At 36.4% G+C, this 27,676-nt stretch overlaps 1 protein-coding gene across 2 annotated transcripts in view; it reads right to left on the bottom strand.

The window, feature by feature from the left end:
• Nucleotides 1-3,720: 3,720 nt before the first annotated feature.
• The window catches only part of LARS1 (leucyl-tRNA synthetase 1), a 70,561-nt gene continuing 46,605 nt past the window's right edge, over nucleotides 3,721-27,676 (bottom strand). The window contains 10 exon segments of one of the 2 annotated variants that reach the window (NM_001102492.1): nucleotides 3,721-4,112; nucleotides 8,682-8,814; nucleotides 10,262-10,357; nucleotides 12,332-12,436; nucleotides 17,633-17,743; nucleotides 19,912-20,022; nucleotides 20,263-20,403; nucleotides 21,406-21,546; nucleotides 22,800-22,890; nucleotides 24,599-24,782. In NM_001102492.1, the coding sequence (NP_001095962.1) occupies nucleotides 3,907-4,112; nucleotides 8,682-8,814; nucleotides 10,262-10,357; nucleotides 12,332-12,436; nucleotides 17,633-17,743; nucleotides 19,912-20,022; nucleotides 20,263-20,403; nucleotides 21,406-21,546; nucleotides 22,800-22,890; nucleotides 24,599-24,782 (1,319 nt within the window). In that variant the 3' untranslated portion in view covers nucleotides 3,721-3,906. 2 annotated transcript variants of the gene reach the window in all.

Below are 27,676 nucleotides of genomic sequence, written 5' to 3' on the forward strand. Positions count from 1 at the left end.
AAACAGGATATTCACATAAGTTTTAAAATATCACCTTATAGGCTATTTATTAATTATAAATGGGAAAGATCACTTTTTCAGTTGAGAAATCTAAAGATGCTACTTTAATCAATGATCAAACTTAGCATCATCAGTAATAGGAATATGCCAACAATATATGAATCCAGCAATCATGAATACATTATGCAATGGGAAATATCACTCATGTAGTGCTCTTGTCAAGACTTAAATCTGAATTCAACCAGGAGAAAACAGACAAATCTAGATTGTGAGGCAAACTTAATAACAACTGGCATAGAGTCCCATCAAAAATTTTACTGTGAGGAAAGACTAAAAAAGAAAAGCTGAGAAACTGCTGTAGTGTGCAGGAGACCAAGAGACATGAACACAAAATGTAATGCTTAATCTCTGGATAGATGCTGAAAAAAATTTATTGATGAGATATTTTGGAAATTTTATTACTTCATGTATTAGGAATGCTTATTACCTAATATTGCTAAACTATACTGTGCATATAAAATACATGTCCAATGTTACATTTCTTGGGCAAGATATGTGTATACTGTGTTTTATACAGGAAAATGTCCTAGTTCTTAGGGGTTCCATGCTAAAGTATTAAAAAATGAATTGTCATGGTTTCTGCAACTTACTGTCAAATGGCTCAAAATTTTTAAAAAGTATATTCTAAGTACAAGGTGGTATCATGGATAGGATCCTATATTAGCAAAAAGACATTAGTGGAAAAACTGGTAAAGTCCTAATGAAGCCTTTAGTTAATAGCGGTGTACCAATATTACTTACTTGCAACAACTGAATCAAGGCTACATAAAATGTTAACATTAGGGGAAACTAATAAAGGGTGTACTGGAACTTTCCATACATTGCTGCAGCTGCTGCTGCTAAGTCGTTTCAGTCGTGTCCGACTCTGCGCGACCATAGATGGCAGCCCACTAAGCTCCTGTGTCCCTGGGATTCTCCAGGCAAGAATACTGGAGTGGGTTGCCATTTCCTTCTCCAGTGCATGAAAGTGAAAAGTGAAAGTCAAGTCGCTCAGTCGTGCCCGACTCTAAGCAACCCCATGGACTGCAGCCTACCAGACTCTTCTGTCCATGGGATTTTCCAGGCAAGAATAATGAAGTGGGGTGCCATCGCCTTCTCCATTCCATACATTAGATCCAACTTTTCTATAAAGCTAAAACTATCCCAAAATAAAATTTTTAAAATGTATGTTTAAAGAGAGAGCACAAATGAAACAAAATGTTAAAAATTGATAAATCTCAGTGATGGGTGTTTACTGGCTGATTACTTTAACTTTTAGATAGGTTTAAAATTTGGCAAAATAAAATTTAAAAAGAACACAAAGCTATGGAAGGTTAAAAGTAAATGGATAGAAAAAGATATTCTATATGAACACTAACCAAAAGAAGACTGTTATTCAGTTTTCTGAATAACATCAGAAGCATCATAATATATATAAAACAAAAACTGTTTTATATAGATCAAAATATTATATATAGCATCAAACACAGCATAAAATATTATATATAAAACAAAAGTTGTCTGAACTAGAAGAGAAATGTATTAATCCGGGGTCATGAGATTTAGTACATCTCCAAAATGGAGAGTACACTAAGAAAACAGAAGAGTAGGATACAGATTTGGACAATTCAATCTGCATCTATGACCTAATGCACGTATGCAGAACTCCACAACTGCAGAATAAACATTCTTTAAAATCTCACATGTAACATGTATAAAGACTGTTCATACACTGGGCCATAAGTTTGTCTTTAAGGGTGGAGGCTTCTGAGGTGCTGACATTGTGCTATTCCTTGATTGTGAGGTGATTACATAGGTTTTTCCTTTGTTGATGAATTCTGTTTCATTGTTCATTTAGGAAGGTAACTACCTCCTATGATATTAATACAATAAGCCCAAAGCAACTTGTTTTTCCCTCAGTATTTCAATTAATTGCTGTTTTTTTCAGCTGCACATCAAATAAAATAATAGGCTTACATTTAGAGGCTTCCTTATACAAAACTTACATATCTTTAAACACAAAAAAAACATATTCAGTCTAGCAAGACATCTATTCTAGGAGAGAGATATTAGAATTGAGACTGAGGGAACAGAGAATCCATGAATCCCAACTCACCTGTAATCCAAGGAAGTACAGGTTCATAGGCTCATTTATTAAAACAGGCACAATCACTCACAATAGTATAATTATTTTCCTTTCTTTTTCTTTTTCTTTTTTTGACCAAGCACATTTCATTTAATTTGCCAAGTTACACCTAAGTAGCCTTTGTTTAGGCCTTAGGAAGGATTACTTACTTTGATTTAGGGAGTAACTACAGCTATGCAGATTGAGGGAGCAACAAAAGAATCTAATGGAAGGCAAATGAATTAGCTGCCCCAAAAGAACCAAACAAATATGACATCATTATCAGCCATAGTAATCCTATTAGTCCTAAGTCAATTATTATTACTACTACTATACCCTGATATAGTTGTATAGTAGTATTCAGTACCAATCATTGAAGGTCAGCAGCAGCAGCAGCATTTCAGAAGGTTTACCACTTGCCAGGCACTATGCTATTAATATATATGTAAGATTTTCCTCGATTGTTTCCTCTGAGTATCTCACAATAAGCCTAGAAAGTAGGTACATTATTAGTTTCATTTTATAAATGAAGAAATGGGTTGAGTAACTGGCCAAAAGCACACAAGTAGCAAATGGAAGAAATGGAAATCTAACTTAGCTAGTCTGACCTCAGAGCATGTAATCTTATCTACTCTACTATGCTGCCGGCTCCTAGCAGATAAACAATGATATGTACTTGATGATCTCTAAAGGATCGTTCAGTTCTAACATTCTATGATTTGTCTTAATGAATCTGTAATAAAGCATTCAACTAGGCCCTGTAATCTCAAATCGTATGAAGCAAACTAAGGAAGCGCAATAAAATCTCTTCATATGACCTGAAAGTTAGAGTTCAGGTTTCCTAGGATTATCAGAATTGGTCTTTCTCCACATGAAATCCTTCAAGAAATGCAATTGTTTTCTTGCTATCAGTCAATATCTAATATTTTCTCCTCATATGAAAAGAGATGACACAGACAATATCTAAAGACATTCCAGAAAGAATAAAAAAAATAAATATGCAATACTGTTGGCTTGATCTTTAAACACAACTGGACTAAAGGTAAATCTGATAAATGCAGATTTCTGAGGGCGGAAAAAATTCTCTTCTTTAAAACACCTAAATTTAATATAATCAAATAACTATTTATAAATTATCAATACTAGCCTTGAAAAAATACTGTTGGTGGCTAACTGAATATATCAAAGCTAAAAGAAATTATTTTAAGACCTATTTGTTCTTTATACAAAATACTGAGTGATCACAATCAAATCAAAATATTCTCATTTGTTCTTTTAAAATCATCATCAGAGTTCTTTTTAAAAAGGAAAACTGATTATCTAATTACTCTTCTTAAAAAAGAAAAACAGCTAACTCCATAACGGATGTAATAAAAAAGTTGCTAGCTACTCCTTACCCCTCATAAATAACATGAAGTACAGCTCATACAAGAAGCATACTGACACTTTTGCATTAACCTGAAGTACTCACAGCTTCTGGGAAACAGCAAACATCTGTTAAAAAACAAAAACAAAAAACAAAGTATGGTACAAACTATTTCTATTTGAGGCCTCAATAAGGAAAAAAAATTTATTAGGTCCAGGAATTGAAGAAAACTTGGTATAGTTACAAGTACATGCAGAATTTGGTGGTCAGAAATTAAATCTATTTAGGTCCAGCCTAAGGTTCTCAGAGCCTACCTATAGGCACAATCATAGCAGTAATATCCTCAAAAACCAGGGTAAATCTCCTGTGCCTTTGTTTAATGAACTAAATAGATCATTGTATCACCAATATCTGCCCGTAGCCCATTTTCAGTAAGATGAATTTTCTTGTTCATGAGATCCACGTGGAAAACAGCATGCTCAGAAATGGGGGTCTTTTCAGCGTGCTCTTTTCCCAGGACAGGAACTCGCCGAGGCCCCAACACTGGATCGTCAAATCTCATCAGTTTCACTTTGGAAAGGTCTACAGCAAAATAAAGTAGCAATACGAACATTTAATTACAGTCACCGGCTCAAACCCATGCCTGAGTCTCATAATTCATGTTTTAAACACACTCATTATATCTTAAAAAATATTTTCATCAGGTTATTAAACAGGACCCAAACTCAGAAAGCAAAGATAAATCTAATAAATCTTCATCCTCTGTCGGCTTTTACCCAGATCAAAAACTGGCAGAACTTCTGTATAACACATCTGGAATTATAAACCAAGGGGAGGGATTGAGTATATTTTTGAGCATTATCCTACATGCTCTCTCAAATCACTTTTAATACACTTCAATTAACCATTTTTCAGAACATTAAAAAACCTAAAAGTTTTTTGTTTTCCTTTTCTTATCTTGCTTCTTAGAATATTTAAAAGGGCAAGAACTGTAGCTTTCTTTTGGAAGATAATTTTGGAAAAAGAATTACTACTCTAAGAAACAGCATTACCAGATTCTTGTTTTGCTTAAATGATGAAAAGTGTATTAACAAGCTGATGAGAGACAACGAAAGGAGAAGAACACGGGGAAAGGGCACAGACTTTAGAATTTTGAGCTTCTGGATGAGCTCCAACCCTCCCCTGCTTGAGATTTTCCTGATCTGCTCTTGTGCAAGCTGATAAGACAGCTCCTGGCAAAGAAAGCGCTTGTCCCTTGAACAAATTTATGATGCAACAATCCTGCCAACAACTGAGCCCAAAAGAAATGTATTTATTTCAGCAATTCTGAGACTTTTCAACATCAAATGGCTTTATTTTACAAGGTGGAAAAACACCATAAATGACTACAAATGCTGATTCTGGGCTTATTGCTCATTCTAAGCGCAGCATGGCTAGTTTATGCTTAACTTGATCTACAGAAACTGAAGATATCTTCTGACTTATTTCCCACCCTTTTCTAAAGTAGATTGCTGGGTGGTCCGTGAGCTATACTCCCTCATGCTGCCTTGAGACTATGACTCTTAGCATGAGAGGGATAAGATTTTAAAAAAAGATAAAAGGAGACATTAATGCAGCTGGCAGCTATTCGAGGAGTACAAGTTATCCAGGCATTCTATTATCCTTGGGAAACAAAGACTAAAGGATGACAAGCTTAGAGTAGGGATCTGAGGGTTTACAGAGCAATTACCTGCAACTACCATGAAGGCAATCCTGCCTAAGAGTCTTTACAGAGGTTCTGCAGAGGCCATATAATCTATCCCTAGATACAGCACAAGCCCTGAAAATTAAAATGAGAAAGGAGCAGGCCCAATCTTCATGACAGCCATGGTCTTATTTGAGCGGAAGAATACAATTCACTTTAATAGCTATTGTAATTCAACATGCACATCGGTGGTATCAAATTATTTTCTTACAGAAGCAATGACAAGTCCTGCCAGCAGATTTTATGCACAAGGCTTTTTACTGCAGATATGCCTCTGTCCCTCCATCTCAATCTCTCTGAAACAGACCTCCCTCATCATTCCAAGCAATTCTGAATCAAACTATTTCAAAGAAGCCTTAATACCCAATCAGGCTCCTAAGTGACAAAACACATCTGCTTTGATGTTTCCCCATGTACTTCATTACTGCAAATAAAATTCTTGGGGCTTTCTTAGTGGCTTTACTATCTTTTCTTATCCCAGACCTGTCTTATCATTGAAAATGTTGAAATTTAAATCTGCAACTACACAAGATTTAAGGCACTTAGAGAAAAGATGAGAATGATTGAAAGTCCTTAGGGATTGATAATGCGAAATGGAGCTTTTCACCTCCAAATTATTAGTTCATATGTGGCATGGGTTTTAAGTGATTTAAAGTCATTATCATCAAATAGTTACTCCACAGCCTTTGTGGAGTGAAATGATGATTTTAGCTCTTAGTTCCTCCTGGACCTAGATCATAATCACCCTCAATACAATTGGCACTAATTGGACAACTTGCTGGCTATCATAGCAGACAGAGAAGTATGTTATTGAATTTCACTCCTTTTTCATTTCACATACTCAGTTCTCTTAGATATCAAAGAATCCTGAGGGCTTTTGGAAAAGTCTTAAGTTTAGAGCTCTTCTGTAGATACTTGGAGGAATATCAATTGCAAACTCCCCCTAATGTTTCTCTATTTTCCAAAATTCACAGCAGCTACTAACATCAAACTTAAAGCACTTTATGATAACATTATTCACAGCTAGAATAACAAAGGAAGTAAGAATTATGCCAAAAGCTCAGTGAGAAAAGACAAGCTGAAGAAAACACACCAGTACAGTTCCAAAGAACCTAGTCAGTGCTGTATCTGAGAGTATTTAAAGGGAAATCAGGTTTCACATTATATTATATAATCCAATTTCCAACACACGAATAAAGCCTCTTATGCACTACAACCTCATAATTATCCTATCCAGTGGGTGCACACAAATACCTATTTTCTTTAGAAGCTATTTTATTGTTCTTCAGAGTTAAGAGTTCTTCCCGTTACAAAATTTTCTCATGACTAATATATGCAATATAAAACAGCAAAAAGGAAGGCCACAAAATGGCTTCCTGTATGTTCACACTTCAAAATTTTCAAGTTCTGCTTTTTGTGGCCTGTAAGTTGCAAGGATGGCACTACCATTCTACAGTACCTGGTTTATTGAGGGAACATGCTAAATGGCTACATATATAAACCTTGAAAACATTTTGCTAAGTGAAATAAGACAGACACGAAAGGACAATATTGCATGATTCCACTTATACAGGTACCTAGGAGAGTCAAATACACAGAATAAAAGAGCTCTTGCTAGAAGGGGACTAGGAGGAGGAAGAATGGGAAGTTATTGTTTAATGGATAGAGTTTCAGTTTGGGATGATGAAAAAGTTCTAGAAATGGAGAGTGTGATGGTTGCACATCAATATGAATGTTTAATGCTAATGAACTACACACTTAAAAAATGATTAACGTGGTCAATTTTATGGTTTGTATATTTTACCACAATTTTTTTAAATGTCTACAAAAAACAAAACATCCCCAGTCCTAACATATTGCTGGTGCACAGTGAAACATGTTGTCAGTGTTTCCCTCGTGCAAGCACACACATTCCCTTCCCCCTCACAGGGCCCATCCAAATGATGTTTTCTCCATAAAATCACCCCTGATCACCAGAGCTGGAAACAAATAAGCTCACCTTTCTCTCTGCTATAAATGGTATTTGTACCTCTCTTACTGTACTCAGCAGTTTCTCCTTAGAGATTATGTACTTCAATAGTTAAGTCCCCTACTCCTTCAGGAAATGCAGTCTCCTAGTGAACAGTACTTTGTGGACTCCCCAAAACCCTTAGTACCTACACAGGTGTCTTTACATACACACTTATCTCTACACACACACCAAACACAATAGTCTCTCAAAAATTTCGAGAGAACAAAAAATGCATGGCAGAATGAATTCCACAGGGCTATTTTAAGTCTTCTATGTAAACGGAATATTGTTACCCTGAATACAAGGTCAAAAATTAGGTCACTGTATGGGATCTGTAAATCTTTTCAGGAAATTTTTATACTGATGGTATGTGGCCCCAATTAACTCTTGATTGCCATCAAGAAGAGAAGGGAGGGATCATGCAAAACAGGGATCTCAACATTAATTTGTCTTCATAATTTGGAAGAAAAATAATTTAGAAACACACTAACTCCCTTCACACTCTTCTCAGCATAAGATCAGCTGAGTGATTTAAAAAAGGAACTATAAATTATTATATCAAATCTAATCATAAAAGATATAGACTTAATCTTGCTAATAAATTAAGATTATTTACATATTTTACTCAAAGGCATATTGTCTAAAAGAAAGAATATGAGCTTTGCAGACAAAGAGACCTGTGTTTGAACTGTTTGAATTCCAGCTCCAAGATTTACTAGCTGTATGAACTTTGTAAATTATTTAGCCATTCAAACCTCTATTTCATCATCTGCAAAAAGGGAATAATACCCTCAATGTTAGAGAGTTGTAAAAGGATTAAATGACTAACACATGGCAGACACACAAAAAATTTTATTTTCTTCTCTTCCTTCCCCAGGAACAGATTCAGTTAAGCAGGTTAATTTGGAATATTAAGGGAACATGTTACTTAATTTTGAATATCTCTGACAGATGGAAATTGCTTGTTACAATTTTAAAGCTACATGGAATCCTGGTACTTCCCTGCTGGTCCAGTGGCTAAGACTATGCTCCCAATGCAGGGGGCCCAGGTCCAATCCCTGGTCAGGGAATTAAGATCCCACATGGTGTAACTAAGACCTGGAGCAGCCAAATCAATCAATCAATATTTTTCAAAATAAAGCTAGATGGAATCCTGGAAAAACACGTAATCCAGTGCTCTCATTTTATGAAAAGAGAAATCAATTTAGAGCTTAAGTGACATGGCCACGTCACCAAGCTACCTAGTCAGAAGGTCGCAAAAGAGACCTGATTCTGTGTCCAATATTCTTTCCACATTACATGACTGTCCCTAAGCAAGCCAGTCACTCTTCTTTCTTCCCACTGCTCACAAATCCATGAGCTAGTGCCAAACATGCACTTCAGGAAAGCCATTTACCTTTGATTCCTCGGTCCACTTTCATTAAACGCCTGAGTATAGAATCACGGTTATCTCCTTGCCTGATTTCAATTTTGGTTGAGAAGTGGCCACTGAATGGTTGAGGATTTAGTAGGGAAACTAATACACCAGGCTAAGAAAATAAAGAGAAAATGACTATTATTAGAAGTCAAATCTGAATACTGCTGAGAGAGGAGTGTCTGCTAGACTTTTAATGTCCAAGGAAATACAGACTTAATTCTGATATTTTAAAATCAAGATCAATGGATACTCAAGTATGAAAGAAAAGATGTACAAAAGCTCATGCTTTTAACCAAATGCCTACATAAGAGTGACCATGAATACACATATCTATACTGATGATGGATAGTAACAACAATTCTATCTTCTCTTCCACAACTACCACTGTTTACTGAATTCCTACTGGGTACCAGATGATGGTACTTTATAGACATCATTCCTATATCCTGAAAAACAGTTCCTTAAGACCTCTTTTCACAGATGAAAAGCTGAAAACCAGGAAGATTAATAATGCAGCCCAAGGTCACATAGCTAGAAAGAGACAGAGCCTAACATTTACTGAGCATAAACTAAGTTCTATACCATATGCTTTCCACATTGTATAAGCTATATAGTTAAAGACAATGCTCATTATTTTAAGTGAAAGAAGTTAACTGAGAGTTATGAAACATAAATACATAGTAGCTTAAGGGAATGCTTGAAAGTAGCTTGAAATAAACACATTTGTATAGGGAACACTATTTCATGTACCTATCTCCATGGCTCAAATGACTGTACTTTTAAAGCCACCATATCTTAATGTAATGAGACTATTTATAATTTGATGATAAACTCAGGAGGTCTGCATGATCATCATTGCCTCATTCTTTCAAAAGAGGCCTTTTCTGTTTGCTGGGTTTTTGATGAAATGTGGTAAGAGTAGCAGGATCTATGTAAGTCTTCTGCTTATTAAGAAAAGTAGGGCATTTCATGGACTCTCACAAAGGCACTCCACCAGACTTTACCAAATGCTGCCATTCTGAATGGACTCTTTAAGAGTTAATAAATACAGTCTCCTCAAACTCCAAAACCTATTTATCTTCACCAATAATGGCCCCAAAATAAGAAATTTAAAAAGCATTACAAGCAAAATATGGAATGATTCATCAATCTGGTTTATGCCAGAAGCCAAAAGTCTTAAATAACATTATCAAACCAAAACTCACCCGAAATATGAAAGCTCCCTCTCTCTGTTTAAAAGTCTCACATTTCAATGTCCACTATCTTTTTTAAGTCATGTTTTAAAAATCATATTCTCGATTTTAAAATCACAAGCAACATCTGATGCTAACCGTAACAGTAGTGTAAAGAAAAGTGAGGACTGGACTAACTAGGGAATTAGAGGACCTGAAATCCAGTCCCACTACTGACCAACTATGTGGCCTAAGTCAAACTAATCATTTAACTTCTCTGGACCTCACTTTGCTTCCATCTTCAAAATGATGGGTTTAGATGTAAAGCTCTCTAAGGTCTCTTCCAGCCTTAAAATGCAATGATTCAGTGAGATTCTTTCAACTTACTTCTGTTCTAAAAACATTAAGTGGTTTCCCAGGACAGCAATCTTCCCTGACTTTATCTTCTGCTTCAGAGGCAAATTTGACTTCTATATGTTCTAGCTAAATAGAGAGGGAAAAAATGCAAGTCATTAGTATCACTTAATATGATTGAAATTAATCATCACCTCATTTCACCAAATAGCAAAACTAGGTTCTCCACTTGACATGAAATGATCTGTGCCATTTTATTATTTTCCATATAAAGATTAAATGGAATCTATAATCAATTATTTAACACTCATCTTGGATGTCTCATAGTATGTTATTTATATAATCATGTTTACCATCTTCTATATGGAAATCTGACATTTACCTGCTGCCTACAAGAAAACAATAAAGAGGATAAAAAGCTTTCACTCAAATAAATGGAAAAGCTCAAAGTGAAAGTAGCTCAGTCGTGTCCGATTCTTTGCAACCCCATGGACTATAGAGCCCATGGAATTCTCCAGGCCAGAATACTGGAGTGGGTAGCCGTTCCCTTCTCCAGGGGATCTTCCCAACCTAGGGATCGAACCCAGGTCTCCCGCATTGCAGGCACATTCTTTACCAGCTGAGCCAACAGGGAAGCCCAAGAATATTAGAGTGAGTGGCCGATCCTTTCTCCACCGGATCTTCCCAACCCAGGAATCAAACTGGGGTCTCCCGCATTGCAGGCAGATTCTTTACCAGCTGAGCTACCAGGGAAGCCTGGAAAAGCTCAAGATATGTAGCAAATTGCATATATATGAATATAAGATAACCCTAAATAAAAATTGTTCCCACTGTCCCAATGAAAATATCCAAGCAGTGTTTTGACTTCCATGAATACATTTGAACATTTAGAAATACATAAAATAGATGTCTACTAATACTTAATTATGCATTTATAATTGTTGTTCCTGTTGTTTAGTGATTAAATCATGTCTGACTCTTTGCAACCTCATGGACTGTAGCCTGCCAGGCTCCTATGTCCATGGGATTTCCCAGGCAAGAATACTGGAGTAGGTTGCCATTTCCTTCTCCAGGGGATCTTCCTGACCCAGGGATTGAAACTGTGACTCCTGTTTAGCAGACAGATTCTTTGGGAAACCCACATACTTATAATTACATGACATAAAATATTTACTTAGAAATGATCGTTTCTTTCATTCCCATATTTCATAAAACAATTTTCTTAAAATCTAAACCTGTTCTGTTTTCGTGCTTAGTCGCTCAGTTGTGTCGGACTCTTTTGAGACCCCATGGACTTAGCCTGCAAGGCTCCTTTGTTCATGGGGATTCTCCAGGCAAGAATACTGGAGTAGGTTGCCATGCCCTCCTCCAGGGGATCTTCCCAACCCAGAGAACGAACCCAGGTCTCCCGCATTGCATGTGGATTCTTTATCATCTGAGCCACCAGGTTTTCATTATTATTAGAACCACTTTTTGAGTCCTCTAATACAATTTTCTATAGAAAATTATCTTTCCTTCTTCCTAAGTTGAATGAGAGACAGCATTTTTAGAATCTATATATTAAACAGTCACTGGTGCAGGAAGATGGGATGGGGAGAAACTCAAATATGTGAAAGCTACTGGTAATGTTCTGTTTCCTGAGTTGGGCAGTAGATTCATGGATGTTCATGTATTACTAACTAGGAAAAAAAAGGGCCAAACATGGACCACTGACAGTATACCATGAATCAAGCATTTTAATTAATCCAAATCTGTCAATCTGAGGTCTTAAAGGGAAGTAGGAAAAAGAAGCAATTCAGAGCATCCCATAATATAAGAGATTTTGAAAGTATATGACTATAAGGTCTCTTCCTCATTCTGAAGAGAAAACTTGGGCATATACAGTTAGTATTTTAGATACAGAATAACTGATAAGTGAAATAAGGTAAGAGATGATTTCTTCTTCCCGTAACTTCTGTACTACCCATTCTCTTTCCCCCTCCAGTATATTTGGCAAGGGTACTAAACACAGAAGATGAAGTTTTTAAAAAGGCTTATTATAAAACAAAAGAACTGGACTGTTTACTATAGTCAGTTATTTATTATAACCCCGGCCCCTCTTACCTCAAGAGAGTTGGTCAGGTAGACTATGTTCTCCATGAGCACTGCCTGTTCATCAAATTCTAATTGCAAATCCAGAACATGAGGTCCCATCTTCTCCAGATTTTCCTAACAGCCAAAATGGTTTTGAAAAACAAAATCACATTAAGAATATGTTGAAAAGAACATATTTCCGCCAAAGCAATCAGTCTCTCAAGTGATAAAATCTTCAAGTTTGAACAGTTAAAGGAAAGGCCTTGGACTCATGGTTTCCCTTATCTATGTTTGCTCGCTAATGAAATTACTAGCTGAGAGTAATTATCATTTAAAGTATGATAAGATTAAGACAGCATGGAAAAGACTAGAGGACAGGTTTTCCAATTTATAAAGGAAATATGATTTCATCGTTGTTTATTTAGCCTGACTTAAAGAGCAGATCCAAAGAACTTGTTTGACAAGGAATCAAACAAGTGTGTTAAAATATTCCTTAGTTAACTAAAAAAAAAAAAGTTAAAAGTTTCTAAGGTACCACATTAATAAGACTATTTCAAGGAATAGTAAATTAATAATAACCAGACATAGAGTAGCATGGATGCATATACAAACATATGTAAATAGAAAGCCAATGGGAATTTGCTTTATGACTCAGGGAACTCAAACTGGGGCTCTGTGATAACCTAGAGAGGTAGGAATGGGTGGGAGGCAGGAGACAGACTTAAGAGGGAGGTATATATGTGCACCTATGGTTGATTCCTGTTGATATATGACAGAAATCAAACCAATATTATAAACCAATCATTGATCAATTAAAAATAAATATTAAAAAAAAATAAGAGCACCAAAATGAAATAAATAAATAAATAACCAAACAAAAAAAATCCCTATATATTTTAAAATATCTTAAAAACTTGATTTAAATGGGTACTCGGATAATCCTAAAACATAAAAAAACCATTTCTTAAAAAAAAATTTCCTTATTCTTAATTTTCTTTAACATTAAATAAAATATTTGCTGCTCAAGATGAAACCTTCAAGACCTAAGCTCAAATGCACAAATATAGCTAGCCTGCCTAGAACATGTTTCATTTATTTATATGAAAGTGACCTGACACGATTCTTGACACTCACTACCTTCATTTATCATCCAAGTTGTTTCTTTTCCCATAAAGTGCTAGAAAACCATTCTTATTCCCAGATTTATTAAATACTTTTCAAGGTTACAAACTACTAATTTGCCTGGCAAATCACCAATATTAGTGAAAAAATATTTTACTACTTGAAAATTCTAACACTGGTTTTTCAAAAAGCCAACCCTTGAATCTAACATTATTTAGAATCGGTTTTACTGGATTCTGTAAAGCATGTCACCAAAATTTATTGCCTGTGCAATGAACAATGGGATATTTTGTTGATTCCCATATTGACAATGGATCTGACATTGGACCAATGCCACTAGCTGAGAACCAATGAATTATGAGTATACCCACAAACATAACTTGATTAGTATAGGTCAAGCCAAGATTCTCAATTATTTCTGAAACTTCAAATACCATAAGGCTCAGACAGTTGACTACGTGTCCTTAGGAAAGCCTTTTAATTCTCCTAGAAGCAATTTACTCTAATACAGGACAAGCTATGAGTTTTGCTTTCTTATCAGGAAGGCATCTATAGCCTCCAAGATTCAAGAATTAATCTAAAGTATAATAATCATTACATGCTTAATAGGGCAGAAGACACTGATTAACTTTTTTTTTAATTTACTGAGCTTACTTTTTGACAGGTAGTATTAAAATGTGTTATATGTATTAACTCATTTACTTCTCACAGCACTCCTAAAAGGTAGATTTTATTAATTTCCTATTTTATAGATGAAAAACCTCGTGGCCCAGAGAATTCAAGTGATTTATCTAAGGCCTCCAAACTAAGAAGTAACAGAAAACAGGATTGGGGCCAGAGTCTGGGATCTTAAGCAACATTCAGTTTTGTTTCGGTTTCAAGACATAGATCAGCTATCTATATGAAGAAAACTAAGAGTTTAACCCAAAGGTTCTCAATGTGTGTGTGCTTAGTCGCTCAGTTGTGTCCGACTCTTGCGATCTCGTATTATAGCCTGCCAAGTTCCTGTCTATGGGATTCTTTAGGCAAGAATACTGGAGTGGGTTGCCATTTCCTTCTCCAAGGAATCTTCCTGACCCAGGAACCAAACCCAGGTCTCTTGCATGGCAGGCAGATTCTTTACCAAATGAGCTACAAGAGAAGCCCTCAATGGGGAAGCTGGAATTGGGGAGCAGACAACCAGGAGATAAATGTCTCCAATGTCTGGAGACATTTAGGTGTCATAACTTGAGTTGGGGAGGGAGAAATTCTACTGGCATCCAGTGGGTAGAAGTCAAGACGCTGTTAAATATCCTATAGTGCACAGGAGAACAGCCTTCCAAGAACTATCCAATCTAAAATACAAATAGAGCCATTACTGAGAAACCCTGGTCTAACCGCTATAAACAACATTTATCCTGTTAATAAGTTCAGATCACATCAGATCAGATCAGTCGCTCAGTCGTGTCCGACTCCTTGCAACCCCATGAATCGCAGCACGCCAGGCCTCCCTGTCCATCACCAACTCCCGGAGTTCACTGAGACTCATGTCCATCGAGTCAGTGATGCCATCCAGCCATCTCATCCTCTGTCGTCCCCTTCTCCTCCTGCCCCCAATCCCTCCCAGCATTAGAGTCTTTTCCAATGAGTCAACTCTTCGCATGAGGTGGCCAAAGTACTGGAGTTTCAGCTTTAGCATCAGTCCTTTCAAAGAAATCCCAGGGCTGATCTCCTTCAGAATGGACTGGTTGGATCTCCTTGCAGTCCAAGGGACTCTCAAGAGTCTTCTCCAACATCACAGTTCAAAAGCATCAATTCTTCGGCGCTCAGCCTTCTTCACAGTCCAACTCTCACATCCATACATGACCACAGGAAAAACCATAGTCTTGACTAGACGAATCTTTGTTGGCAAAGTAATGTCTCTGCTTTTGAATATGCTATCCAGGTTGGTCATAACTTTCCTTCCAAGGAGTAAGCGTCTTTTAATTTCATGGCTGCAGTCACCATCTGCAGTGATTTTGGAGCCCCCAAAAATAAAGTCTGACACAGTTTCCACTGTTTCCCCATCTATTTCCCATGAAGTGATGGGACCGGATGCCATGATCTTCGTTTTCTGAATGTTGAGCTTTAAGCCAACTCTCTCACTCTCCTCTTTCACTTTCATCAAGAGGCTTTTTAGTTCCTCTTCACTTTCTGCCATAAGGGTGGTGTCATCTGCATATCTGAGGTTACTGAGATTTCTCCCGGCAATCTTGATTCCAGCTTGTGTTTCTTCCAGTCCAGCGTTTCTCATGATGTACTCTGCATATAAGTTAAATAAACAGGGTGACAATATACAGCCTTGATGAACTCCTTTTCCTATTTGGAACCAGTCTGTTGTTCCATGTCCAGTTCTAACTGTTGCTTCCTGACCTGCATACAAATTTCTCAAGAGGCAGGTCAGGTGGTCTGGTATTCCCATCTCTTTCAGAATTTTCCACACAGTCAAAGGCTTTGGCATAGTCAATAAAGCAGAAGTAGATGTTTTTCTGGAACTCTCTTGCTTTTTCCATGATCCAGCGGATGTTGGCAATTTGATCTCTGGTTCCTCTGCCTTTTCTAAAACCAGCTTGAACATTAGGAAGTTCAAGGTTCACGTACTGCTGAAGCCTGGCTTGGAGAATTTTGAGCATTACTTTACTAGCATGTGAGATGAGTGCAATTGTGCGGTAGTTTAAGCATTCTTTGGCATTGCCTTTCTTTGGGACTGTAATGAAAATTGACCTTTTCCAGTCCTGTGGCCACTGCTGAGTTTTCCAAATTTGCTGGCATATTGAGTGCAGCACTTTCACAGCATCATCTTTCAGGATTTGAAATAGCTCAACTGGAATTCCATCACCTCCACTAGCTTTGTTCGTAGTGATGCTTTCTAAGGCCCATTTGACTTCACATTCCAGGATGTCTGGCTCTAGGTCAGTGATCACACCATCGTGATTATCTGGGTCGTGAAGATCTTTTTTGTACAGTTCTTCTGTGTATTCTTGCCATCTCTTCTTAATATCTTCTGCTTCTGTTAGGTCCATACCATTTCTGACCTTTATCGAGCTCATCTTTGCATGAAATGTTCCTTTGGTATCTCTGATTTTCTTGAAGAGATCCCTAGTCTTTCCCATTCTGTTGTTTTCCTCTATTTCTTTGCACTGATCACTGAGGAAGGCTTTCTTATCTCTTCTTGCTCTTCTTTGGAACTCTGCATTCAGATGTTTATATCTTTCCTTTTCTCCTTTGCTTTTCGCTTCTCTTCTTTTCACAGCTATTTGTAAGGCCTCCCCAGACAGCCATTTTGCTTTTTTGCATTTCTTTTCTATGGGGATGGTCTTGATCCCTGTCTCCTGTACAACGTCACGAACCTCATTCCATAGTTCATCAGGCACTCTGTCTATCAGATCTAAGCCCTTAAATCTATTTCTCACTTCCACTGTATAATCATAAGGGATTTGATTTAGGTCATACCTGAATGGTGTAGTGGTTTTCCCTACTTTCTTCAATTTAAGTCTGAATTTGGCAATAAGGGGTTCATGGTCTGAGCCACAGTCAGCTCCTGGTCTTGTTTTTGCTGACTGTATAGAGCTTCTCCATCTTTGGCTGCAAAGAATATAATCAATCTAATTTCGGTGTTGACCATCTGGTGATGTCCATGTATAGAATCTTCTCTTGTGTTGTTGGAAGAGGGTGTTTGTTATGACCAGTGCATTTTCTTGGCAAAACTCTATTAGTCTTTGCCCTGCTTCATTCCGTATTCCAAGGCCAAATTTGCCTGTTACTCCAGGTGTTTCCTGACTTCCTACTTTTGCATTCCAGTCCCCTATAATGAAAGGACATCTTTTTTGGGTGTTAGTTCTAAAATGTAGAATCCTGTTTCCAGTAATAGCATCTAGTAAAAAGACCCTAATGGAAGCCAAAGAATATGCTTCCTCCTCAAACTGAAAAGAAGGGCAGGTAGAACATGAAGAGAATCATTTAGTGCAGTAATTCTAAACCAATTTTTCTTCCACAACACATATTTTAACACACTCAGCAATTTCACAGGTAAAACCCAAATATGATCATTCATTTCTACAACCACTGATTGAAAAGTGTTATTTTAGCAGATTTCCTAAGAGAGATCTTGCCCAAAGTTTTCCTCTTCCTCCTACTATCCTAGCTAACCATTACCCATGTGATCACAGCTGCACAAGATCCACAGCTTACCTTAATCATGGCGACAAATGGCATCACTTTCTTCATATATTTCTTCAATTCTGGCAAACTGCCTAGTTCACCAGCAATGACTTTGTTATCAGGCAACTTTCCACTATTGCTCTAAAAAAGAGAGTGGGAGAGGAATATGAGGAAAAATATTTTTAAAATAATGTAAGATAGTAGATATGCCTATAAGAAACTGGCCAGAAATGAAACAGTGGCCACCAGCCTGATAGAGAAGAACAGAAGAGGGGGCAAACTCCAGCATCATGGGGAAGTGAAAGGTAAATGGAGTCTCCTGTTTCCTCTAAATTCAAAGGACACACGTGTTTTAGGACAGAGGAGAAAAGCACGTGCATGATGCAGAGTATTTAATTTTTCCTTATGTTAATGACACTTTTAGGATCATATCATTAGTCTTACCTGGTGATAAAATGGTCTATAAAGATCTCATTTGTCTTTAAACTTCTAAAAGCAATTCATTAGTCAGAGCAAAATGAATATTATACAACTATCATACAAGATGTATATAATTTCTGGTTTTGAGCACTCTTTCTTATAAACTGTTACCACAAATGTGAAAAAAGAATATAATTTCTTTAAAATAATAAAAATAATAATATAATTAAAATAATAGTAATTTCTACCTAAAAGTATTATAAGCACTAATATGCACAAAGTCCCAAATGTGCTGCCTATATTTAAATTGACTCCTACAAACATCAACAGAGGAGTAATAAAGCAAGTGGCCTTTTCAGAGTTTTGGATGACCTATTTTCTCCTTATTATAAAAGCATAGCACCAAAGCCAAGGGTTGGGAATAAATCCAAAAGAAAAGTAACATAAAGTAAGATTTCCAATAATCTATTGACATTCAATTCTAACCTTTACTAAAGTACACAGGAAAAAATATTTTCTCCACTGGCAAAAATGTTGCTTTGAAATACATAAGGAAGAGAAAAGGAGAGGGTGAGACACATTCCTTTTCCCTATGTCACTGAAAAAGTGTCATACTAAACATAAGAACATTCTTCTGGATTATAAACTGACACTCCTTTAGTTCTTTAGGATAAAAACAAATGATAATTTTAAAGGAAGCTGGTCATTCCAAATAATGTCAAAAGATGATGTTGATTCCAAAGTATATAATTTAGTCAATGAATATAAGTAAAAGTATAACTTCTAAAAGAACAGTGGTGATGGGTCTTTTTTAATACCTGGGATATTCCATACCATATTGAATTCTGCTGCTTCCTTGAAAATGCTGATAACGAACATATAAACCACTGAGGCACAATTTCATTTTTCTGACTACCAAAGTAGCTTTTACTCTTTTATTTACCATAAGAAAAAATCTATAAGCAGACTCTAAAAGCTACTTTCTCTTTCTATTACATACAATCAAAGGAAGAAATACTTCCCCATAAAATCAGGTTCACACAGATTATGAAAACACTTGCTCTTCTCTTTCCATCAAGTCTTACAAATATAAAAATTCTCATAAGTATTTCTTGGGTAACTATGAAAAGTAGTGAGACAAAATTGCAATAAAGGTCTAGAAAAATCAAAGCTATGGACTTCTCCTTTATATTATCACTTTATGCTTTGGCCATAATCCCTATTTTGTCTCTTTCTCAAGTGCACCTTAATGGTTTCTGTCCACCAATAACTATTCTTTATAACCTAGGCAAAAATTCCACAACATATACTTTGTTTCCATATTTTGAACATGAAAGGAAAAAGGTAGGTAAATCTTTTTTTCAGGAAAACCTAGAATTAAGTTTAAATATTAAGTTTCCTTCAAATATAACTATCATATTTAATAGCGATTTATCTGACAGTCTAAAAAGAGAAAAAGAAACACCAAACTCTCCACTTCTACTGGTAGTTATCAAACTGGACACTTTCTTTTAAATTACTCAAGCATCAAGCTTCAAATTTTTCAAACATCATAATGTTAAGGTTTCATGAATCCCAGTGTTCAAGGTACAATGAAACCAAAAGGCAAACTTAGTTCTTTTGCTTCATAATTTTAACCAACATATGAAAAAGTTCCACATCTCTTAATACATACTACTAGATCCAGTATTTTTGTATGAAAGTTTCTGAAATGAAACAGCTTTTCACTCAGCATCCATTTAAGAGCCACAAACGACACTCCACATCTAAAGGTAATTAAACAAAGATGCCGTTCTTCCTTCCCTAGACATTGCCAACATCCTAAAAACAAAAACAGCATAAGCAGTACACAACACTGCTCGGAGGGGAATGTCTACTGAGAGAATTACCTCAAAGTGATTACGTAGAACTGACAGGGTGATGTGTTGCCAAGACGGATAGTTCTTTGCCACATAGATGGTGCAATGTGAAGGCTTCTCAGGGGGCTGCTTGTCAGTCTTCTACAGGGCAGAAGAAAGGAAAAAAACATCTACTTATTTTTATATACACCAAAAATGAAATAAACTTCTAGTGTATACCACTACTCCCTTTAACATAAAAAAAAATCATATTATAGAACTGCATTTATAATGAAAATAGCCCTGTACATTTTAATGAAAGTTATCTTTATCTTCATCACTATTAGATGTTATTTGACCAATAACTTTTAAGTAATGACTCTTTAAAAAAAATGACTTCACCTTCCCTTTAGCAGGCATCATATAGTTCTTGAGTCGCAATCTAAGGTCATGTGCTACTTCCATGAGGTACTGTGAGGAACGTATCAAGCTTTCATCCACAGGACCTGCCAGAGGCCATGAAGCAGTCATAATTGAGTCGGGCTTGGAAAAAAAAAAAAAAGGTTCACTGAGATTAGACAAAACAACTATTTTATGATTCTTGGTTACAGTTTCATACCAAGGCTACCATCTGTAAATGTGTGCTCAAAGTTCAAACCTGACTACACAGAACACACTTTCAGCCCCTGATCTAATGTTCCCTAGAATTCAAGCTGTGAAGTCTGACTCTACATTCTTAATTAGCATACATTTGTAGAAGCATATTAATACCCACACACATATGCTCACTTTCAAAGAAAATTATGTAATGCTAATTTGCCTAAATTTAATCATTATTATATAAATTACACACACTCTCAGTTTTTACCCTATTAATACATCTAGTACTGAAAGTATGGCTATTTGAACACATTTTTGCATTGTTCATACACTGAAAAATACAAAAGAGCTTGGCTAATAAGGCTGGAAAGGAGTTATTAAACCAACCAATCTGTTTATCTGCAAGCCTGGGAGAAATAATTAAATTTACCTTCACAGTAAGAATGCTAATATAATATCCCTGAATATGCAGCCGTATATATGCCAGAAATTTTCTATAAAACAAGAATATTTATGCAAATACACACTTCTACCTTTGTTTATAAGCAGTTCATAACAGTTATATATATCTTTCAATATTTTCACCTTTTAAAACAAACAGCTAGAAAAACAATATTAGTTATACATATATTAAAATATATATTTGAATGTATTCAAATGTATTGTAACATTTCCTAATAGGAAGCTGATAAACAACACATACAAAGTCACATGTTTTTAAAATATACGTAGTGTGCATATAAAGACTCATACATGATGTTTCTATCTAAAAAGGAGACAGCTTCAATTTAAGCTGCTGTAATAATTATGAGATGATGAACCCAACACTATATTTAACAGTACTCATTTTCAGTCTTTTTCTTGTAAGTAACATTATTACCACAACATTTATTTAATGAGACCAAAATCAAAACCACACAGAACGTCTTAAATGCATAATGCTACCTTTCCCAGGAGTGTCCAGATGTGCTCACACAAATGTGGACAGAATGGAGCCAAGAGAAGTGTCTGAACTTCAATAAACCGGAACACGAGGTCTCGGTGCATCCCTTCTATGGCCAATTCACGGTACTTATCTTTCGCGGCCTACAAAATTTGGAATTATTTATCATTTCTCTCCCCCTACTTCTTTGAAATAAAATTATAGGAAAAAAATTCAGTATCTCTATCTTAATGCATTTTTAAGTACTTAGTCTTTAAAAATTTCATAATTTCTGAAAAGGTTTTGCTTTATTTTTAAGATTCTGAAAACAAATGTGTGTCAATCCTTAGGTCCATAACAATAAATTGTTTAAATCTGTACATCTTTGATGACCTTTGCTATTAACCATTTCTTTTTAAGCACTTCTTAGCCATTTAGGATTCTTTAGGGGGATTGTTTGTTCACATCCTTTGGTTATTTTTCTTTGGATACCTGTATTTTTTTTTTTTTTTTGATGTGTCAAAAATCCTGAAATACAGACTGTAAATAATTTTCCAATTGACCGTATTTTTAAGATGATTTCAGTTGTGATTTTCTTATCTGTGTTGCCAAATTCATCAGTCTTTTTTTGATTATTCCTTTCTTTTGTTTTTATGATTAGGAAATCTTTTAATTACAAGATCAAATAAACGTTTGATTAACCCTGTTTTTCAGTAAAAAAAAAAAAAAATTATCAATCCTAACAAAAGAATATTGCACTTTTATATTACTAATTCTCAAAAAAAAATACCTGAAAAAGACATTTTGTAATGGACATAAAAATTGAACAATTTAAACTGGGTACTAAAGGTGAATGCTCTAAGTAATATATATTAAGACTAAAAAGCCTGTAAATATGATACACTGATATGCTCAGCACTTATCCTTATTTATCCACATTTCTGAAAACCAAATTACATAAATCCCAATGTGATATTCTACAAAACTGAGAAAAGCTACGTTTTTAGTTTAAGCTCTTGGACTGTCAAACTTGAGGATATACTGACACCTTGTGGAAAAATCTCAGAAAACATTTGCTTTCAAACTAACAGCAATTAGTTTACAATTAGGCCCCTTTTTTTAAATCAATTTTAAAATGCTTTTCTGGAAAACATGACTAATTTTCAGATTTAACCTCAATTAACTCACAGCTCAACTAGAAACAGAATTATTTATATTAAGGAATTATTTATATAAAGGAACATAATAGAAAAAGTACCCAAGAAAACTACTTAAAATCATAATTTATTGAAGACTTTACAAGTTTTCACTCTCCACTTAAAAGATGAGTCATTATGCTATAGCAGGAGGAAAAAAAAAGAAATGTATAATATTCACATTGACTATTCTATAGCTATGAAAAGAATTAACAGCTTACCTGAAATTCAAAAAAACCCGTTTTCAAAGCTTCTTTAAACATCATCTTTTCATAGTTTTGATCTGTCTTTATAATTCCTGCATTCATTTCACTACGGAGTATGGAAAAAAGGTAACTGAGTTTAAAGGCAAGTATATATAGGTATAAAAAAAACTTCCACATATATTAGCAATATGTGAACCGTGAACTTCCAGATGTTCAAGCTGGTTTTAGAAAAGGCAGAGGAACCAGAGATCAAATTGCCAATATCCGCTGGATCATCGAAAAAGGAAGAGTTCCAGAAAAACATCTATTTCTGCTTTATTGACTATGCCAAAGCCTTTAACTGTGTGGATCACAATAAACTGTAGAAAATTCTGAAAGAGATGGGAATACCAGACCACCTGACCTGCCTCTTGAGAAACCTATATGCAGGTCAGGAATTAACAGTTGGAACTGGACATGGAACAACGGACTGGTTCCAAATAGGAAAAGGAGTACGTCAAGGCTGTATATTGTCACCCTGCTTATTTAACTTATGTACAGATTATATCATGAGAAACGCTGGGCTGGAAGAACCACAGGCTGGAATCAAGATTGCCGGGAGAAATATCAATCACCTCAGATATGCAGATGACACCACTCTTATGGCAGAAAGTGAAGAGGAACTAAAAAGCCTCTTGATGAAAGTGAAAGAGGAGAGTGAGAGAATTGGCTTAAAGCTCAACATTCAGAAAACGAAGATCATGGCATCTGGTCCCATCACTTCATGGGAAATAGATGGGGAAACAGTGGAAAGAGTGTCAGACTTTATTTTTGGGGGTTCCAAAATCACTGCAGATGGTGATTGCAGCCATGAAATTAAAAGATGCTTTTAGAGGCAAAGTTATGACCAACCTAGATAGCATATTAAAAAGCAGAGACATTGCTTTGCCAACAAAGGTCCATCTAGTCAAGGCTATGGTTTTTCCAGTAGTCATGTATGGATGTGAGAGTTCGACTGTGAAGAAAGCTGAGTGCTGAAGAATTGATGCTTTTGAACTGTGGTGTTGGAGAAGACTCTTGAGAGTCCCTTGGACTGCAAGGAGATCCAACCAGTGCATCCTAAAGATCAGTCCTGAGTGTTCATTGGAAGTTCTGATGTTGAAGCTGAAATTCCAGTACTTTGGTCACCTCGTGTGAAGAGTTGACTCACTGGAAAAGACCCTGATGCTGGGAGGGATCGGGGGCAGGAGGAGAAGGGGACAACAGAGGATGAAATGGTTGGACGGCATCCCCAACTCAATGGACATGAGTCTGAGGATGCTCCGGGAGTTGGTGATGGACAGTGAAGCCTGGCATGCTGCAGTCCATGGGGTTGCAAAGAGTCAGACACAACTGAGCAACTGAACTGAAGTGAGGACTTCCCTGGTGGTCTAGTGGCTAAGACTCTGCACTCCCAATGCAAGGGGCTCGGGTTCAGTCCCTAGTCAGGGAACAAGATCCCACATGCTGCAACTAAGAGTTCACATGCTGCAACTGTTAATAAGGCACCCTGCATGCTGCAATTAAAGATCCCACATGCCGCAACTAAGACCCAACACTGCCAAATAAAGAAAGAAAGAAAGCTAATAGTATTTTTATCATATAAAATTGCTATAAGGCTAAAATCAGACAATGGATCCAAAGTACTTAGCATAGTTCCCAGCACAAGTAAGTTTTCAATGAAGAGTGGCTATTATTAACATCTAAATTTAAGAGTTAAAAAAAAAAGAAAATTTAAAAATACACCAGGACTAAGCAACTCCTTAAAGTAAAAGTGGTTGGGGACTATAGATTACCTGGCAAAAACTTTATCATTGAAGGTATTGGCAGGACCACTTCTTAGGCTATCCCAGTTGGCAACCATTTCTTTCACCCATTCCACCCAGGTGTATAGGCGGAGAATACCTGCATCTGCCATGGCTTCCACAAAGTTAGCATCTTCAACAGTGTCACCAGCATCAGCTAGAGCCAAGCGCATTCCTTGAAGAAGAAGAAAAAAAATTAATCGATGATTTAAAAATGTAGTTACTGAATATGAACTATGTGTGCAGGTGGGTACACTGCCAAGCCCACGTACAAATTAAGAAACAGCAAGTGCTTTAAACCACTGCATGGATCAACAGCAAAAATAAAGATCACCAAAAGCAGAATCCATAATGATGTTGTTAAAATATTTGAATTTTCTATATTGATTTGCATACACTCAGCATCAATATCCGTTTCTTCTCAGGCATGTTGTGCTAATGAGATAAAGTGATCTTTAATGAGGCAGAGGAAAAAATGATAAACTTGGGAAAGATATCCCTATCAACATCTCAGCCTCATTTAAAGGCAGCAAAATATTACAATTATTTTAATGCATAAGAAAACAGAGTGCTACCTTTTGTGCACAAATACATATTTTCTTACTTCTAAAAGCAGATTCTTCTAGGTTTCTTACTAACAAAATACAATTTTTAAAACAAAATCTTCCATCCTAAAATATTAAAAAAAAAAACAAACAACCCACCCATCTGTAAGAGTCTAATCAATTAAATTACAGGACATCCTTGCAATGGAAGACGATACTGCTATACAAGAGTGAGGAAACTTTAATGTATCCACATGAAGTGACCTCAAATATGAACTCATAAGTGAAAAAGGCAAATTTCAGAGTAGTATGGATGGTATGCTACCATCTGCACCTTAAAGAAGGAGATGAGAATATGTGATATCAAATTACGTATGCATTAAATATCCTTTATAATACCCAAGAAGCTGAACACATTTTTAACTTTTTATATTGTAATAATTTTACAATTACAGCAAGGATGCAAAAGACAAGGATAAATGTTTCACCATTTACCAGACTTTCTTAATGTTAACAACTTACATAACCACAGTTTCAAAAAAGCAGGAAGTTAACATCAGTATGACACTACTAACTGAACTACAGACTTAATTCAAAATTTCACCAGCCTTTTCTCTAATATCCTTTTTCTGTTCTAGGATTCAATCCAGAAAACCACCTTGCATTTGATTGTTTATCTCCTTAGTCTCTTCAAATCGTGACAGTTTCTCAGTCTGTCCTGGACCTTGACTACTGATGGGTAGTCAGGAATTTAACAAAATTTCTCCCAACTTGGGTTTGTCTGATGTTTTTGCATGATTAGATGGAGGTTATGAACCTCTGGCAAGAATATCACAAGAGTGATGCTGTATGTCTTCTCAGTGCATCATGATCAGGGAGGTACATGATATTGATATGACTTACTATTGCTATTGCAAACCCACCTCATGTGGTCAGGTAGTGTCTGCCAAGTCTCTCCACTGTAAAGTTACTATTTTTCCCTTTGTGATAAAGAAGTATCTTGGGATAGATACTCTGAGAATATGCAAATAACCTGTTGGTTTTTTTTTTTTAACTTTCATCCATTGATTTTGGCAACCACTGATGGATCTTGTTGTAACCTCAGATATGCAGATGACATCACCCTTATGGCAGAAAGCGAAGAAGAACTAAAGAGCCTCTTGATGAAAGTGAAAGAGGAGAGTGAAAAAGTTGGCTTAAAACTCAACATTCAGAAAACGAAGATCATGGTCCCATCACTTCATGGCAAATAGATGGGAAAACAATGGAAACAGTGACAGACTATTTCTGTGGGCTCCAAAATCACTGCAGATGGTGACTGCAGCCATGAAATTAAAGGATGCTCCTTGGAAGAAAAGTTAGGACCAACCTAGACAGCATACTGGAGAAGGCATTGGCAACCCACTCCAGTACCCTTGCCTGGAAAATCCCACGGACGGAGGAAACTGGTAGGCTGCAATCCATGGGGTCGTGAAGAGTTGGACACAACTGAGCAACTTCACTTTCACTTTTCATTTTCATGCATTGGAGAAGGAAATGGCAACCCACTCCAGTGTTCTTACCTGGAGAATCCCAGGGACAGAGGAGCTTGGTGGGCTCCTGTCTATGGGGTTGCAGAGTCAGACACAACTGAAGTGACTTAGCAGCAGCAGCAGCAGCAGACAGCATATTAAAAAGCAGAGACATTACTTTGCTAACAAAGGTCCGTCTAGTCAAAGCTATGGTTTTTCTAGTAGTCATGTATGGATGTGAGAGTTGGACTGTAAAGAAAGCTGAGAGCCGAAGAATTGATGCTTTTGAACTGTGGTGTTGGAGAAGACTCTTGAGAGTCCCTTGGACAGCAAGGAGATCAAACCAGTCCATCCTAAAGGAAATCAGTCCTGAATATTCACTGGAAGGACTGATGCTGAAGCTGAAACTCTTACTTTGGCCACCTGATGCGAAGAACTGACTCATTTGAAAAGACCCTGATACTGGGAAAGATTGATGACGGGAGGAGAAGGCAATGACAGGGGATGAGATGGTTGGATGGCTTCACCAACTAGATGGACATGAGTCTGAATAGGCTCCGGGAGTTGGTGATGGACAAGGAAGCCTGGCGTGCTGCAGTCCATGAGGTCGCAAAGAGTCGGACGCGACTGAACTGAACTGAACTGATGGATCTTGTCTTTGACAATATTACTATGATGTTTCTCTAATGATGATTTTATATTTCATTCAATTCTTCCACATTTATTACTTGGAATTCTTCTGAAAAGAAGAACAGTCCCCACTCCCCCACTTACTTATTCAATTATTACTATATATCCCTATGAGTTCATGAATATTTAATTTATGCAAGGAGTTATAATTCAATACTACGTTATTTACTTTATCTCTCAAAAAGTTCTTGCTTGGGCAATTGGGAGCCCCTTCAAGCTGGCTCCTGTGCCCTTTCAAATTGTCCCCATCCTTTCTGAAACATTTTCTCATTTTCTGGCATCATAAAATATTCCATGCCCATTTTGTATTTTCTCTACTCCAG

This window comes from Bos taurus, chromosome 7 (genome assembly GCF_002263795.3).
Source record: "Bos taurus isolate L1 Dominette 01449 registration number 42190680 breed Hereford chromosome 7, ARS-UCD2.0, whole genome shotgun sequence".
NCBI classification, from domain to species: Eukaryota; Metazoa; Chordata; class Mammalia; order Artiodactyla; family Bovidae; genus Bos; species Bos taurus.